This window comes from Ambystoma mexicanum, chromosome 9, assembly GCF_040938575.1.
Source record: "Ambystoma mexicanum isolate Mex_15411 chromosome 9, UKY_AmexF1_1, whole genome shotgun sequence".
Lineage (NCBI taxonomy): Eukaryota > Metazoa > Chordata > Amphibia > Caudata > Ambystomatidae > Ambystoma > Ambystoma mexicanum.
This window is the reverse complement of record NC_090931.1, coordinates 968,411,302-968,425,509: the sequence shown is the minus strand read 5'-3', so window position 1 is coordinate 968,425,509 and position 14,208 is coordinate 968,411,302. Positions and strand designations below refer to the sequence as shown.

General features: G+C 49.1%; 1 protein-coding gene across 1 annotated transcript in view; it reads right to left on the bottom strand.

Annotated features, from left to right (window-relative positions):
• MYO3B (myosin IIIB) overlaps positions 1-14,208 on the bottom strand; it is a 3,387,754-nt gene that overhangs the window by 13,695 nt on the left and 3,359,851 nt on the right. Inside the window, exon 34 of the mRNA XM_069616181.1 lies at positions 8,190-8,384. Coding sequence (XP_069472282.1) covers positions 8,222-8,384 — 163 coding nt within the window. The 3' untranslated portion in view covers positions 8,190-8,221. The remainder of the gene's footprint in view (positions 1-8,189; positions 8,385-14,208) is intronic.

Sequence of the window (14,208 nt, the reverse complement as noted above, 5' to 3'; positions counted from 1 at the left end):
AGAACCCACACATCCGAAGTAATGGCTTGCCACTCTACAAGATGCTGCGCCAGCCTTCCCCCAAACGGCGAACCATGGGAACTGCCCGAGCGGCCTTGGCACCTCGAGTACCTTTATTTCCACCTCTGGCACTCTTACGATGGCCTCTTTGACTGCAAGCTCCCCTCGCTTTACTGAAGGACGAGTAATAGCGAAAGGAACCTCCCCTCCACTGCTGTCCCCTAGGACGAAAAGGCGGAGGTTGGCGAACTGCAGCGCCCAATGACTTTGCTGCAGCTTTGGAGGTCTGCAACCTCTCAAGGCTCTCGTCAGCCTTGCTGCCAAAAAGGTGTTCACCGTCAAAGGGCATGTTGAGGAGCCAGGACTGCACATCAGGAGCGAACCCAGACTTCCGCAACCACGCAAACCTGCGCATTACGGTGCTCGCCGCCATGGACCGGCTGACACAATCCGCCAAGTCCAAACCCGACTGAACGGCCTCTCACATGGCATCCTTGCCATCCTGAACCATAGCAAGGAAACCATCCTGTTCGTCCCCTTCGGGAATATGTTCAGCCGCTAATGCAACACAGTTCCAGAGAGTGTGTGTGAAACGAGACAAGGCCCATATGGAGTTGGCCGCCTGAAGCGCCATACCCCCCGAAGAAAACACTTTCTTCGCCCAGCCGTCAAAATGTTTGTCGTCCCTATCTGGAGGGATGGTAGGATACGACGCCTGCTTTGCCGGGGCCGTAGCCGCCTGCACCACCAAACTCTCCGGAGTGGGGTGCCTAGACAAGTAGCAGGGGTCGCTACTGGCTGGCGGTATTTTCGCGACAAAGACTTGCCCACTGCCGGGAGACTCTCCGGAGCAGTCCAAGCCGCCGCCACCTTTCTCTACAGCGCTATATGAAAAGGCAAAACTGGGTCAGTGGGGGGACTGAGATCAAGGATGTCTGTGAGATCATCCTGAACGAACTCCCCTGGGGGAGCTGACCAACCCAAGTACTCGGTGACCCGAGATATAAGGCGCCGATATGAAGAATCGGCATGAGTGCCAGGCTCCGGCCTACAAAACTCCACCTCCGGAGAGGTGTCCAGTCCACTGGCATCATGCAGCGACTGCCGCAGGTCATCAAACTGGCTATGGCCCGAGATAAGTTAATCTGGAACCGTAACCGGAACCAAGCCGCCATCAGAGCCTTCATCACCCTCTGAAATGTACTCCAGGTGGGGAGAGGAAGACCTCTGGGGACCAAAGCAGTGCCTGACCTTAGCCAGAGCCTTTCTAGGGGCAAACCCCGTGCCACGGGGCCCCTCCGACATCACCGCCTAGAAAGGCGTCGAGGGCGCCGAACGAGTCGGCGCCGGCGTCGACAGAAAAGGCGTCGACGTCGAGCGAATCGGCATCGACGTCAGCTGCAGCGCCGCCAGCATCGGCAGCGTTGACACAGGCCTTGAAGCCGGAGCTTCGAGCGTGTCTCTCGATGACCTAGGCACCGACGGCATCGACGACCCCTTCAGAGGCGGAGCCTTGAGAGAAATCACCGACGAACTCGGCGCCACAGGCGTCGATGTCTTCTTCGAAGATGGCACAGGATCACGCGGTCTCGAGCACGTCGAGGACCGGGACCTGGAACGGGCATGGCGAGAACGGCTACCCTTGTCCGAGCGGAACCTCTCCCGCGAGCCGTGCCGACCACCCGAGCCCGAAGGCGTACAAGTGGTGTCTCTCGACCAGTGCCGACCGACCCCACTCGGAGGCGCGGATAGACCGTTGCCCTGCGATTCAAGAATCGCTAGCATCTGCTTCCCGAAGGAAGCCCATTCCTCCGGTGTCGCTTGCATGGAGGGATAAGCGACCCGCCAATGGGCGGGGTCCTCGGAAGAGGACGGGGAAGGCGACCTATGCCGGCGCTTCCGGGAATGCCTCGAAGAGGCGGAGGAATGGCGAGACCGACTCCTGGAAGGAGACCCACTGGACTTCCGACGATGACGCGGAAAGTCGCCCCTCAAGTCATCCGTCAAAAGCCTCGCAGACCTCGACTTCCGGGGCTTAGACACCCGGCCTACCGACAGCTTCTTCTTGCATTCCTGCAAGGCTTTTGCCGTGAGCGACTGGCAGTCGACATCCCGAGGCACCAGAGGCAGGCGTTGTGGGAGTCCATGACCGATATCTTGGACCCACAGTCCCCGCATTTCTTGAAGCCCGGACGCAAGGTTGAAGACGAAGAAGACATCGCCACAAACAGGTTTTCACAACAAACCGAACAGGTTCAACGAACCGAGAATTGAAAACAGCAAACTCCAATGAGTCGAGGCGTACTGAGATTCACGAAGCGAACACGTTCGCGGAAAAAATGGAACTGAGGCTATGGGGTTTGTGCGTCCTACTTATCACATCGGGTGACGTCGGCCGTCGTAGGAGTTCCTCGGGGATGGCGCATCGACGTCATTGACGCAGGACGCAGACGCAAAAGATTTTCCGAAGCAGCATAGCTGTGGACATTACCTGTCATAGATATGGAATACGTTGGAGGACCCAATTCCCTCGAAGTTTAAAACTGCACTATTAAAAGCATTTATATGTGGGGGGTGGGCTGGGATAATATGTATGGTAAGCACTGGCGTAACAGGGGCCCCCGCAGCCCCTGCGGTGCGGGGGGCCCTGCCAGCACATGTCCTGGGAGGGGCCCCCACTTGTAGAAAAAAAAAATGTTTTTTTTGCAAAAATAAAAATCTTTTTTTTTTCTTTTTGAATTCCCTCTGCATTCATAAAGAAATTATTTCTGTAACAGAAATTATTTCTTTATGAAGTCAGAGTGACTTCAAAAAGAAATGATGGGCCTCATTACGAGTTTGGCGGCAACCGTGCCATTGCTACCAGCAGGTTGCCGCCAGACCTGTAATGATTTACCGGCACCCGACTTCCCGGTAACACCGGGGGATTACAACCCCGGCAGTCTGGGAAGTCAGGCACCGGCAAATGGTAAGTCCCCATTTCCATAAAGTCCTATCGGACTCTATGGGAATGGGGACCATAGAAGCACCGGCACCGTTAATAACGGTGCCGGTGCTTCCGTGAAAACTATGCGGGTGGGTGCCCTTCTGCCCGGCAGGTTTGACCTGCCGGGCAGGACGGCAACCGCCCGCAGAGCTGTAATATGCCGGCCCGGAAACAACAGTGCTGGTGAGTTTACCAGCACCGTTGTTTACAGTCCGGCATAGTTGTAATGAGGCCCAATTTCTTTTTTAAGTGTTAGGGCTCCCCTCAACCCCATGATGTGTGCGTGTGTGAGTGTATGTTGAAAGGATTCACACTTAAATGTATAGGTGGCTGTCTGTGCGGGTGTATGGTGAAAGGGTGCACACTTTAATATACGTGTGGCTGCCTTGGTGTGCCTGTATGGTGAAAGGGTGCACACTTAAATGTATAGGTGGCTTCCTGTGTATGTGTATGGTGAAAGGGTGCACACTTAAATGTATGGGTGGGTGCCTGGGCGTGTGTGCCTGTATGGTGAAAGGGTGCACACGTAATTTTATGGGTGGCTGCCTGGGTGTGCCTGTATGGTGAAAGGGTGCACACTTAAATGTAGGGATGGCTGTCTGGGTGTGCCAGTATGGTGACAGAATGCACACTTAAATGTATGGATGGCTGGGTGTGCGTGTGTGTATATGGTGAATGGTGTGTGTGCTTGATTTCAGAGGCGCAATCAAACGTACATTTCGGGGGCTAACCCTTCAAATGTTGGGAGGGGTGCCAACTTCATGGGCGGTGGGGGAGGGGCAAACTTATTTGTTTGGGTCATCTAATTTCTTTATGCATTTTTATGAGACAATTCTAGTGCAGCTTCAATGTTACAAGCAGTTAACTCTCTCCTTTAAGGTTTAAAGCACCCACTTACGGACTGCTGTGAGAATGAGTGTTCTCCTGTTCCCTCTCTACCCTTCCAATCACTCCTCTGGCATGCAAGTATTAAACCCATATCACAATTTCAATTGCCTAAAAAATGTGGCATTTGAATGCAGGTACCAACAGTGAATTGCTTTATGTTAGTAATTGGTGGGTTCTTGTTAACAGAGAAACCCAGGTGCTGTTTAACATCAGTGTCCTTTTCTGTCTGGCAACTGCTCTGAAGGTCAGCCAGGTCTGGTCAACATAGCCCAACATTTCAGGGGTGGGGGTGCTGAATCCCAGTCAACTCAATGGTGTTGCACACCAATACTTGTGTTTAATGCCTGGATTACTTATTGGTAATCTTCATTCCTCCTAGCCCTATTCTTCCTCGTCCCAGTGTGTATGAGACAGTACTTGTGTATAAGGCACTCTGCCTCATACACAAGTACTGGGAGGAGGTAGAGGTACATGGAAGTAATGCTTGATTTAGCTACCTGTAATCTTCATTACTCCTAGTCCCACTCTTCCTCATCCCAGTACTTACCTATGAGGCAAGGAGCCTCAACCGTAAACTCTGGGGCAAGGAAGAGGGACGTTGGGGTAATTCTGGGCCAAGGAGCTGATTTTGGAGGTTGGGGTGGGAGGGAGAGGGTATGTGTGGGGGGCAGGATTATACGACAAATTATAATGGCTGTCCATGTCCAGGCTAAGCAGGCATGATATGTGGTATTAGTGGCTAGAGAGGCATTTTGATGCAGCCAGTCTAGTCATTCCTCAGTTTGGTATGACTTTTTTTTAATGGGGCATTTATGATAAAGCAGTCCTGCTAAGTGAATTACCTGGCTAGACTGCCATTTGGGTGCTGCCAGTCAGCCGTTTCTTACTGCAGCATTGTATATTTTTCTGGGCATCTGTGATCAAATGATATGATATAAGTCATTTACAACGCACCTGCACCCAAGTGTTTCTAGGCACGACAAGACAAGGGATGGAAGATAGAGGGAGGACATGACAAACGATCTTACTAGGCCTTGTGTCATTCAGATCGTGCAAGTGTGATAACAAGAAGAGCAAGGGGAAAGGGATGGGGGATGTGCAAGGGAGAGGGGAGGGAAAAAACAGGGCAGCAATGCTCTGAGTAAGTGCTGTCAGGGCAGCACAGCTCTAGTGCAAGGAGAACAAGGGACTGTAGGGTTACAGTTGCAACCCCTAAGTACACGGTAGGACCAGAGGCAGTGACAGAAAGAGTCTCGACTCAGTGAGACTCTGAGGGTAGCCAAGCAACCAGTCGGTACAGCAGACAGGTAGGTCAGGTAGGCCAGCAGGGGAGGGAGAGAGAGAAAGCAGAGGAGAAGAGGAACGTTTTGAGCTGCTTCCAGAACTTCAGGTGGTCTGATAAAGCTTGAGAGGGGCAGGGAGGCTGTTACAGAGGGAGGCACCTGTAGAGGAGAGAGATCTACCCCCCACTCTCTTCCTAGAGAAGCATCTAACGCATAGAGAGTTGTAGGTAGCTGAGCGAAGGGATTGAGAAGGAAGATATTGTGGAAGAGAGCGTTGGATGTAGTGCGGGCCCCGGGTCCAGAAAGCCTTGTGGACAATGCAAAGGGTCTTGAACTTGATACTTGCAGCAACTGGGAGCCAGTGGAGAGATTTCAGGGCTGGAGAGATACGATCCCTGTGCTTGAGGCCAAGGATAAGTCTTGCAGTCCTTTTCTGGATTAGTTGCAGGGGCTGGATAGTAGAGGAAGGCAGATTGAGAAAGAGGCTGTTGCAGTACTCCAGCCTAGAGAGACCCAGGGCTCTGCAGACAGTGAGCTTCTGGGGGAAAGTGAGAAAGGGAAGAATCCCTTTGAGGAGGAACAGCTGGTAGTGGGACTTCTTGGCAATGTCTGAGATGTGAGGAGAGAAAGAGTGGAGTCAAAGATGACACCAGTGTTGTTTGCCTCACAGGAAGGCGAAGGAAGAGGGCCCAAGGCGGGCGGCCAGAGTGAGAGAGGGAAAGCCGGGGCAGGAGTCCAAATGAGAAGGATCTCCATCTTACTGACATTAAGGCAGAGATAGTTGGAGGCACACCAATCCTGAATTTCGGATAGCCAGTCGGGAATGAGCGAGAGATGAGAGGAGTCTGAGGGGAGCCTGAAGGAAAGCAGAGTGTCATCCGCATAACACTGAAAGTTAGAGGAGAATGTAGAGATCAGGAGGGTCAAAGGGGCCACATAGAGGTTGAAAAACAAGAGTGAGAGGATGGAGCGGGGAGAAAGGACCAAGTTGGACCTGGGAGGGGCAGTCCAAGAGGAAGGAGGTCAGCCACTCAAGGGCCTGATCCGTGATGCCCAGGTTCTCATGGAGTCGATTGATCAGGATTGATCAGGATGGCATGGTTGACCGTGTCGAAAGCACAGGAAAGATCAAGGAGGATGAGGACAGAAGGAATGCTGGAATCAAGGCAAGAGAGCAGAACTTCACAGGTGTTCAGGACAGCAGTTTCCGTGTCTCTGGCACTGAAGCCAGAATGTTGGTAATGGAGACAACCAACAGATTCCGTGTGGAGAGTAACCTGGGAGATGGCCAGCTTTTTCAACAGTTTGCCCAGGAAAGGGGTGATGGAGATTGGGCGATAGTTTGCCGGGCAGGCAGGATCGGCAGAAAGCCTCTTGAGGAGTGGGTAGCATAAGGGAGTGCTTAACGGGAGAGGGGAAAGAGCGATTACAGAAATCGGTCAAGGCTGGAGCGAGGGTGTCAATATGGTTCTTGATGGTTCTGGTGGAGAAGGAGAGCACCTGTTTGGATGACACTTTCATAGATCTGACTTGTCTAGAAACTTCGTCAGGTGTTGTCAGAGAGAAAGAGGAGAAAGGAGAAAGAGATAGAGATGGCCAAAGGGGGGCTGAGAGAGGAAGAGGGAGAGGAAGAGGAGATGGAGGACAAGATGTCCTGACTTTTAGCATAGAAGTGAGATGACAGAGCCATACAGAGGGCCTGGGAGGGAACAGGAGATGTAAAGACCTCAACAGGATTGACCAATTCTTTTCAGATTTTAAAGAGTTTGGCCGTGTTGTTAGAGGCCACAGAGGCACAGGCTTGAATGTGTGTTCTATTCTTGATGAGTGTTATTGCTTCGACTGCCATTTTGGTGCAACCAGTCTAGATATGTCTAATGTGGCCTGGCAAGCTTTACTATATTGTTATTAAATGTCGACACTGGTCTACCTTGTGCAGCCAGTTGGACATGTTTTCATTGTGGCATGGCATTTTTAATAGCAAAGCTTTAATGTTCCTGTGCTCTGTTGGTGACTTGCATCTAATGGATTGGTGTTATCCTACAAAACAATTGCAAATACTTTGGCTTTTTAGCTAATTTTTCTCAGACAGTGTGCTGTATGTTATATTAAAACACATATGTATATCTTTCTCATAATGCAGTGTGTGGCATATCCGTTCAGCAGCACGTTTGTGCGTATTGCGCAAGTGTGATAATCTAGGCTGGCCCAGAGTGTGGTGCGACCCTTGATTTGTTGCTGAGTTGGGGGGCCCCCTCAGCATGGCTCGCAGGGGGGCCCCCACTTCCTGTGTTACGCCAGTGATTGTAAGGGGACTTCCGGGGCGTCTCCCCTCGCATACGAAAGCGTTGCAAATTAGCATTTTCATAGGTGGCTTTTCCTGCTGCAGGATTTTGTGCAGCGAGATTATCACATAGAATCCTGGAATAATGGAGGAGGTGTGCAGTAGTTGCAGAGGAAGCTCGCTCTACTGACTGGGTGCATGGACGGAGAAAGTTTGTTTCCTAGTTTCCTCCATGCGAACCAGCAGCAGCTCAAGACGAGCCAGCGTGCAGCTTGTTGGGGTGCACACGTGGCCTGCAGCACCGTAGATCGATATGTGGATGCAGGGAAGGAAAAGGCTTTGTAGATGACGCAGCGAGTTTGGAATATGATTCACGCGGGGTTGGGGGGGATGCCTTTGAGAATGATATTAAGGTTTCGATAGTCTGCTTTTGTAGCCTTCTGTAGGCTGGGCAGTTCCATTCAAAGCCTGCTGCTGTGATGTGTGGAAACCACATAAAACAGCCTTTGTTCAACAGATCATTTCCTTAGTATCCAAACTATGCCAAACATGAAAAGGAACACGTTTTCTACTCTTGCCAAGCCCTGCTGAATTTAAATAAGCTCACATTTCTGGCGGCATGCAGATTTATTTTTCCAATAAAGCCTAAGCGCGGGGAAAACTAATCTATTTTGAGCTATGTTTCCCATTTAGGATAAGAACTGGCTCTGCAACCTATTACTCAATAGACCTCCAAAAAAAACCTTACCGGCATTTCAAGATATATCCAAGCTCTACCATTCAGCTTTGAACAGGAAGCACGTCTCGTGAAGAAGTTGCACTGGGAGACGGAAGTGCGCTAGGAGACGGAAGTGCGCTCTCGCAATTGTCTTCCTCTGGAATGGGATCAGCCGTGGACAGCGCTGTGTAATATTCATCTTCCGCATCCAGCACTTTGCTGAGACTATGGCAAAAAAGAGCAAACGACCAGTTGTCAAGGGCATAATGTCAACAGGTATATAACAACACCGCTCAATAAATGGGATTACTTTAAACAAAAGGGCAGCAGCCGTGCAATAACATGCCGCGCAACTCAACATTCCAGTCCAAGACTCCATATACTTCAATGGACTCTCAACCGCTAACAATACAAAAGGTTGCATTTCATCTGCCTTACAAACAGGCCAAGTGGAGACATATGCACTCAACATATGCACTCAACCATTTGTGTCGCAAAGGTGGGTGAAAACACCCAATTTTATTTTTGGCGTGTGAGAGGCCCATTGAAACAAATGGGTGTGTCAGCTGTTTACAAGGCTGGTGACACCCGCCAAAAGCGTGTGAGTTGAGAGCTACTGCATTAATTAGACTGGAAATGCAAAGTGCAACTATGCCCAATATTGTGCTCCCAATAGAATTCTACTAATATAGAAGGGGCGATAGATATCACCCCGGCGGTCACCATCTAAAGATAGGTAGATGGTCATTTTCCAAGTCCATGGAGTGTTAAATGACACAAAAATATGCGAAAAGGGTATGAACATGGTTTTATGCCGCATTTACCTGGAGGATATAACATTATTTGACAAACTGAGTGGGGGTCTGGAACGAAATTTACATTCCTCTCACCCCCATCTGGTCGGCCTGCCAAATTCGAACGCATTTCCGCCACCATCTGATTTTGATGTTTGAGGAAATGCAATGGATTCCTACGTATGCTGAAGGCTGGAGGACTGCATAGGACTACATGCAGATGCTTCTGCAAGGCATGTACACGGTTGCTACTACCAAGTGCAAGTGCAAACAATACAAGGAACATGTGTCTACTCGGATTTCCTTGCCTTAGTGCAAACATTGGAAAATTGCATGGAGGGGTCTACCGTGCACGCAAGAATAGGTGCCGAGTGTGATACTCGTGCACCGACCTCCGGATGCATGCAGGGAGGTCGGGATGGTGGTGACACGCATTCGCTTTCACAATCATATGGCACTCAAATGATACACGGCCAGCTGGGAGTCCGTTTTACTCGGCAATCCCCTTTCGGGCATTCCATTCTTTATTTCTCACATCCTGTCTCCCCTGTCACGTGAGGTGGGCTCCCCCTCGTTCACATGACTCGGGACGTCTGTCAACATCACACTGAGCACATTTATTTATTTATTTGCATTTGTATAGCGCGCATCGGCCCTAGGGCATCATGGCGCTTTTAAGGATACTTGCTTAGGCAAAGAGCATAGCTTTTAGGATTAAATGAGCATACAGCAGTTTAGACATACATTTCAGTTACGGTTTGAGCAATTAACATAGATGAACCCACAGGTCAGTTAAGGTATGTCTGAAGTGTCTAAGGTGGCTGGCCTATTGAAATAGCTGAGTTTTCAGAAACTTGCGGAAAGCTGAGAGTGAAGTCTCTTTCCTGAGTGTTGGTGGTAGCGCATTCCAATTTTTTGGTGCTAGGACCGCAAAGCTGGCGCCTCCAGCTTTGGCTCTTTTAAAGGTTGGGGTGGCGAGCAGGTTGCAGTGTTGGGTGCGTTTAGGTCTTTCTGAAGAGGCGCAGTGAATGGTTTCTGAGAGGTACGGAGGTGCTGTTTTTGCTAGGCAGGCGTGTGTAATGGAAAGGGCTTTGAATAGGATGTGCTCTCTGACTGGGAGCCAATGGACGTCTTTCCGGGCTTGGGAGATGTGCTCCCTTTTGGGAATGCTGAGGGAGCAGAGAAGGCAGCTGACTCGTTCTTCTTAAAAAATGGGGGCATGAGTGTTATTTTCCCCATGGAGATTCTGAGAACAAAACAAAAAACCCAGATCGGGTCCTTGCTCTTCTAAATCACTGAGAGTGGTAGGGCGTCTGGCTCAGGTGTACTGAAGTGTTAGCATGCATCTTGCAAAATTGACAAATGTTGCTCACTTCAAAGTGGGAAGGCCGCCTCATCATTGTTATGTTTGGCGAGGGGATGGCAGGGGAAAGGCCAAAGCAGTTTACAGGCACAGGAGAAGAAGGGTATCCTAAAGCAGAATGCTGCAAAGACAGCTCAGTAGGTTAGGCGATTGTTGCTGAGTTGTTACATGTATAGACCTGCCTGTAAATCCTATGGCTTCCAATACCTGCTGCTAAATGTGCTGTAAATGTGTTGTTTCGACCTTGGGTATAGCTCCCTTTGTTCAGAGTGGGAACTTTCGGCCCTGCAGCGAAAATCAAAATTGATTCTACACCAGTAGCAAAAATCAAATGTTGGCACCCATGCATGCAAGTACACACGTTTAGGCAATTAGGATGATTTATAAACTGAACACGTGATTGTGCAGGCACACACTTAAGACCAGCACATTCACAAGATGACGTTCCCTCATATGCTTGGGGCGTTTCACTCTTAAAGGATGAAATTAGATTTTAATGTGTACATGCACAGGGATAAATGGTCACCTGAGAGAGGCGCTTATGTCCTCCATAAGTAGTGTTGCAGGCATTCACCCCACGTAACCCCCTCCTGGGGTGCTAAATGCCTGCACCTATCCTCCTGGAGCGGTGGGTAAATCCTCTGACCAATGAATGTGCTGGGGAGTATCTATAGATATAACCGTTTGCTGCTGCGTGGCTGGCAGGGCTTTTGTTTTCTGCACAATTGTAATCAGCAGATGTTTGTGCCTGTTGCCGATTGCTGTAGCAATCATGCAAATTACCAAGGTGGGCTATGGTAGGGCCTTTCCAACATAGGTGCAACAATCGGAGGATGTAATGGGGGCTATGCACATCAAACGTTGAAAGATAATCTTTGTACAGCCCCAAACTTTGCACTCCTCTCTTCTTCCTTCACTGCTGTGTTATCGGTGAGTTGGCTTCAGCAGCAGGACCCTGCATCTGCAACCTTGCCAACATGTCTTATTTTCTAGAGCAGTGCGCACAGATAATGTGCAGTGCCCTTTGCCCACTTCCGTTTATCCTGGTGTCAGGCGAAGAGGGTTTTGCCGGGTTTGAAGGTCCAGCACGGTAATGACTTGAATGACTCAAAAGAGATCCATTTTGAAGAGGGGTGAAATGTAAATAGAAGGCGTAAAAGCCTTGTGGCAGGCTTTTACACCTTCCATTGACGTCGTGCCCATTTTCTTTCTTTTTTTTTTAAACTTTATTTATTGATGGTGGTACATGTCGCTTCATCAACACAACATTCCATACATTTCAGTAATTTGGTTATCAAGTATCTAAACACAGTAAAACATGTAAAGTCTACATAGCCGGTTCATTTCCAGGTCCAGCCGGGCTGCTACCAGCTGACCCCAATTCGCACAAATATACTCTGAACGGAGCCCAAATGTCTTAAGTTTTGCTTGACCTCGGGAGTGATATTACATAATGTTCCTCACATTCATTGACATATGACAATTCTTTGAGAAAGTGATTGAAGCGTTGCGCGTGTGTACTCTTCCATTTCTGTAATATACATTTTTTAGCCACTATACACGCAACATTAAATAGTCATCTGGTCACTTCTGAAATCTTCCCAATGTCCTCAAATAGGTAGTTTTGGGGTGTTAGGTCTGCTGGAACTTGCGTAATTTCTACTAGAGTGGACGCTACTTCTCCCCAGAACCTGTGTATGGGTTGGCAACTCTAGTACATGTGGAATGAGTCGGCATGGTCGCTCCCGCATTTCTGGTAGCTGTCAGGTCCGTCTCGTGTAAATTTAGCTATCTTCTCAGGTGTGTAGTGTAACTTATTTAATAACTTAAATTGGATCAGGCAGAGGCCTGCATTGATGGATACCCTTTTGGTTAGATCAAAATATCTTTCCCAGGTCTTGTCCGATATGGTGGTTTCCAGGTCAGCTTTCCAGGAGGCTTTAATCTTGTTTGTCGTTGGCATGTTTGTCTGCACAGCTTCGTAGAGCCCAGAGACACTAACTCCCGCCTAGGTGGACAAAGCCGCGAGGCATGGGTGTGGGGGAGGCTCGTCGGGGAATAGAGGCCATCTGGCCTTAAAGGCCATGCGCATCCTATGATATTGTAGTATTTTCAGCTGATCCCTCCCCATCCCAACCTTAAATTCCTCTAGTGTTATGAATTTGCCATTGGGGTAGATATCTTTAATTTTGAATTCCCCTCTCTGGGTCCCAATTTTTATGGACATCGGGGTCATAAGATGTGCTATGCCGGGGAAGTTCCAGAAGGGTGCTTCCGAGTAATAAATAGTCTCTAATTGGAGCCTACGATGGAGTTTAGACCATGCATGCACTGTTGTGCTGACTGGGCCGAATGGGCAGTCATCTTTATGCTTAACTTTAAAGATTATGGAGCGTAGAACTTTAAAGATTATGGAGCGTAGGTCAGTTGGGTTTGCTGTATGTTTCTCAATACAAATGTGAGGAGAGGTGTTCAGTTCATAATACCAGAATCTAACAAACTGGGTGTGTGCCACCAGGTAGTATAGCTCAAAGTCCGGGGCTGCATACCCCCTTTGTTGTACGGCTCCACCATTTTTTCTCACTTCATTCTGGCCACTCCCCACCCCACACAAACTCTACAGCTAAAGATCAGAGGGCTGCAAAAAACTGTGCACGGCCATATCGGTATGTTAGTAAATATATATAGTAGTTTCGGTAGAATTACCATTTTCGGTATGGCTACTCGACCAATAAGTGAGATAGGGAGTTTTGTCCACAGGCGAAGTTTGGTGGATATACTACTTAATAGGTGTTCATGATTGTCAGCGTAAAGGGAGGCTTTTTCCCGGGACACAATAATTCCCAGATATCTTATTTTAGTGGGGGACCATTGCAGGCCATGTGTGTTGTTCAGGCATCGCGTGGTGGGGTCAAGGGAAAGATCTCAGATTTAGATCTGTTGGTCTTATAGCCTGAGTATTCGGCAAACTTGTGTATGGTTTTGATCGCCGGACCTAGATGTATATCTGGTTCCCGGATATATAGCATTGTGTCATCCGCATATAGGGATATTGATTGGGTTAGGCCAGCCATCATTATGCCCCTCTGTCCCTGATGTTCCCTGATGGCTGCTGCGACTGGTTCCATTGTGAGGGCGAATAGTATGGGGGAAAATGGGCATCCCTGTCGCGTGCCCCTACCCAACCCAAACCAGTCGGACAGCGTGTGGTTAGTCAGCACTCTGGCTTCGGGGTCAGAGTACAACAGACCAACGCATCTCAGAAAGTATGGGCCAATCCAGAATTTCTCATGCACTTTAAACAAGTACAACCATGACACTGAATCAAACGCTTTTTCAGCGTCGAGTGATAAAGGTACCACCTGGGCTTCAGGTTTTATCTGGGCCATGATTCCAAAAAGTCTCCAAAGGTTTAGAGCCGTCGATCTGGTGGGAATAAAGCCACACTGATCTGGATGTACTATTGTGGGCATATGTGGAAGGAGTCTCGTGGCCAGGATTTTAGCAAAGATTTTGTGTCACACAATTTCTTAGGGACAAGGGTCGGTAGGAGGACATCTCGTTGGGAGTTCGCCTAGGTTTCAATAGCACTGTTATTATGGCCTCTCTCATTGATGGTGGCAGGGTTCCCAGTTCTATAGCTTCCTCCCACACTGACAGCAGCAGCGGGGTCAGTTCCTCGTTTAGTTCCTTATACAACTCTGCTCCTAATCCGTCTGAGCCCGATGCTTTACCGCTAGCTAATGATTTGATTGCCTCTGCGACGTCATCAGTGGTCAGGGGTTGGTCAAGCACGAGTTTGTATTCTATGGGCAGTGTCGGGAGAGTAATATTGTCGAGGTACTTTTTTACATCCTCGGCTGATTTCGAATCATGATTGAAGTAAAGGTCT